The sequence below is a fragment of the Austrofundulus limnaeus genome, unplaced genomic scaffold, assembly GCF_001266775.1.
Source record: "Austrofundulus limnaeus strain Quisiro unplaced genomic scaffold, Austrofundulus_limnaeus-1.0 Scaffold496, whole genome shotgun sequence".
NCBI classification, from domain to species: domain Eukaryota; kingdom Metazoa; phylum Chordata; class Actinopteri; order Cyprinodontiformes; family Rivulidae; genus Austrofundulus; species Austrofundulus limnaeus.
The window spans coordinates 238,468-242,144 of NW_013952898.1; the positions used below are offsets into that span (position 1 = coordinate 238,468).

Sequence of the window (3,677 nt, forward strand, 5' to 3'; positions counted from 1 at the left end):
AGAGAGACTTGATCAAGTCAGCTCAGTCTGGGACTGACTCATGTTGGCTCCGTGGATCAGGACCTGGAGCGCTTTACCGCAGCCTCGGCTGAGCTCTGTCCGCCTCACCCCACACCAGCACCGGACAGAGGAGGTGGAGTGCTCCGACAGCCTGACAGAAAAAATAAAAGCATACAGCTGCAGCTGCTCACAAGATCACTAGTTTAAAACATRAATAAATGTGTTTGGTCTTGTTTGACTGAAGTTCGGTTACATGGGCGTCACCCTCTGACTGCTGCAGGGGCGTGTCTTAGAGAGAGGCTTTTATACCAGAACACAGCCGCTGTGACGAAACCGTGGAGAAGACACGTCACAGAGGAGAGCCGTTAACCAATTTGCAAATTAGCCTGCAGTACCACTGCTCTACCCATATGAGCAGCAAAAACATGTTTTTAGACCAAATATTACAGATTTGAACAAATACGCACAAAAACATCAAAATTAGCACAGAAACAGTACTATGTAACGTTTTAGGCACATTCTAGGCAGTTTATCAGCTAAAAAAAAGTTAATTTTGGGGTAAGTTACTCTTGAAGCTAAAAGCTTTAGATTTCAGCAATGTCCTCTTATTTTTCCAAAAGACAGATAAATTGTTCTGCGTGTCTAATTAATGTGACCACCTGTATCTGTGTATGTGGTCCCAGATGACCCTGCCATGGGGAAACCTCTCCAGCCTGAAGCTCGACTGTCGCTCCCAGAGTGACGACGGTCCAATCATGTGGGTACGACCCGGGGAACAAATGGTACCCACTGCCGATATGCCCAAGTCTCCGTTCAAACGGCGCAGGTATGACTTGATGTTTTAAAGAAATTGAAATCTCTTTATCTTAACGATTGGTGAATTTGTGTGAAAACSAAGTGTGCAAACTATAAATTTACCTTTCTTCTCCCCATGTTTTTCCAGATCCATGAATGAGATCAAAAACCTGCACTACCTTCCAAGAGCCAGCGAGCCCAGAGAGGTTCTGTTTGAGGACCGGACTAAGGCTCACGCTGATCATGTCGGTCAAAGTTTTGACTGGCAGAGCACAGCTGCTGTGGGTGTTCTGAAGGCAGTGCACTTTGGAGAAGGGTAAATTATTTCATCACGCTTGGATGTGTTTACATAATCTCTGATTGTTAGACGATGTTTCCGATCTGATCGGTGTCCGAATAGATGAGGCAGCTTGTTTTCTTACTAAATGTCCCCTAGAGAGACCCGACCTCGAATAACCAAAGATGTGGTATGCTTCGATGCTGGGGACTTCAATGAGGTCGTCCAGAGATTGCAACTAGATCTGTATGAGCCCCCGGTTTCTCAGGTAAGAGTCAGGTTTTACTTCCACTAAAGGTTATTTTAAATAACRTAGGTGTTTGTTGTTTAAAGGGGCAATATTATGTGTTTCTCAGGCATATATTTAAATACTATACCATAATAAAGTATCTATGTCACCTTTAGCTGTTATTAAAATGCTGTTTTTATGTTTAAATAGAAAATAAACTTATCTTCTCATCACCGCCTCTTCTAAACACCTTGAAACTGGGCTCTGTCTCTTTAAGAATCACCTTCTGCTTCTGTCCCGTCCATTTCGGGGGGCGGGGGGCGGGATTTTAATGCAGTTTACTTGGCATCTGAAAATACATTTCCTCAAAGGTATTTTGAATCTGAAAAGAGCTTCACTGAGTGAGAAGTAAGGAGCTCAGCAGACAGTTTTATTTTCACCCGAGAGCCTGCAGGAGTCATGGGCGGGGTGCTTGGGGGGGTGGGCTCTGTCATGAGGAAGTTCGGCTTAAAGACACGTCCCAGCGATATTTCTGGTCCCCACCTGTTGTTTTGCTCCTAAGCATGGCTGCCTAAAAACGCTGCAGGATTTCTTAAACATTTAAACAAAGAGAGTAAAACATTTTAACATGATATAAAACTCTAAAAAAGTTGATTTTACATGATAGTGCCCTTTTTAATTAAAATATGTATTCCTCTGCAGTGTGTTCAGTGGGTGGACGATGCCAAGCTGAATCAGCTGAGGAGGGAAGGCATTCGCTACATCCAGACGCAGCTCTGTGACGACGACATCTACTTCATCCCGAGGAACGTCATCCACCAGTTCAAGACGGTGTCTGCGGTGTGCAGCCTCGCCTGGCACATCCGCTTGAAACAGTACCATTCAGAGGACTTAAAGGAGACGCAGCATCCCAAAGATCTCAGCCCCACCTCGGGCCGGGTCTCCCTGGCCTCTCCCGCCCGGCCCGATTCCACCGCCACCCCCTGTGCAAGGCAGCAGGGAGACGGCATCCACGGCGGTGTAGCCAAAACGAAAGAGCCCGAGTTCCAGAGACCAGCAACCCCGTCCAAAGAGTCTCAGCCAGCSCCCCCACAGCCCACCAAGTCTGCACACCTCCCACATCTTTTTGCACCCACTGCCCTCTGTGAGTGCATACCCTCAGAGGAGCCCTCCCTGCCAAAGCCTCACAGCCACACTCCAGTAATCCCAAAATAACCCCCCACCCCAACTGGCAGACCATCTTTTTGTCCTTTCAGGCAGAAAGCGTGTAAAGGACAAGTCACCAATCAGGTAGACTTTCAACCTAAATTATGCTTTACAATTTCAGTTTTCTGTAAAGTTATTGTTCATTAAGACTGAGTAATATATATTCTGTACAGGGTGTAGTTATTTCAGATTTGTCTCCACCATCTTATTTAAAAATGTGTCATTTTTAAACCGACACTAAGTTGCCATACTTGCTGTACAGGTTTGTTTTTAAATTGAAAATGTTTCTTTTTAAAAAGATACACTTTGGGTACATACTGAGTGAATCAAAAGCTTGGTTGTTAAGGATTTTACATACTAAGAGTTAAAAATTTTATTTTAACCCTCAAAATGATGGCATCAATCCACAATAAGCACTTATAACTTTTAACAYCTTCACATTCAGAAGTAGTTCTTTATTTGATCCTTGTTTTTTGTACCAGAACTTGTCTTGTTGAAGTTGTTTTACAAATTTAATTTATTTTATTTTTTTACGATTAAAGCTGAAGTACAGGCTCCATTGCTCTTGAAGGCGAATGAATTTGCTGTTGCAATTAGCAATAATCTGAATCGTTTCTTCACGTTTGAGTTTTGTCTTTGGAGTTTGCTTTGTAAATATGCCTGTTATTGCTACAATTATGTGAATGTTGTTACTTCATTTGATAAAATTACAACACATAAACATTTTAGTTTTAGCAGGTGATGTCAYTAGGTTAACAAGGTGTAGACAATGGTTGTGTTTATAAATGTGTGAATTAGGTTGAGATTTAGGAAAGAAAAGTACAGCTGATATAAAAAGACACACATGATAAAACAGCAGGATTTTGTGATGTAAAAAATAAGATCAAGGTAATTTCAAAACTTTTCACAGTCAACAGAAAGACAAACAAGTTTATCAAGAGGAAAATCTTTTAAGATTGCGTTTTTGTGCACAGCTCTTTTGAGATTTTTCTTCTAGACTCTGGCTTGGCCTTTTCAAAGCTTTAAATTTTCTTCTGTTGAAGCAGTAATTTTGTTGATTTGGACGTAGGTTTAAAATCAATGGGCCTCATGCAAGAACATGTTCGTATTTTTATCCTAAATTTCTCTTACTTTTGTTCGTACAAAGGGTTCGTACGAACATGTCACGTC

General features: G+C 42.1%; 1 protein-coding gene across 1 annotated transcript in view; it reads left to right on the top strand.

Annotated features, from left to right (window-relative positions):
* The window catches only part of rsbn1 (round spermatid basic protein 1), a gene marked incomplete in the record, with an annotated part of 10,245 nt that extends 7,179 nt beyond the window's left edge, over nucleotides 1-3,066 (top strand). Inside the window, 4 exon segments of the mRNA XM_014025747.1 lie at nucleotides 684-826; nucleotides 944-1,111; nucleotides 1,232-1,340; nucleotides 2,004-3,066. Coding sequence (XP_013881201.1) covers nucleotides 684-826; nucleotides 944-1,111; nucleotides 1,232-1,340; nucleotides 2,004-2,516 — 933 coding nt within the window.
* Between the last annotated feature and the right edge of the window lie 611 nt (nucleotides 3,067-3,677).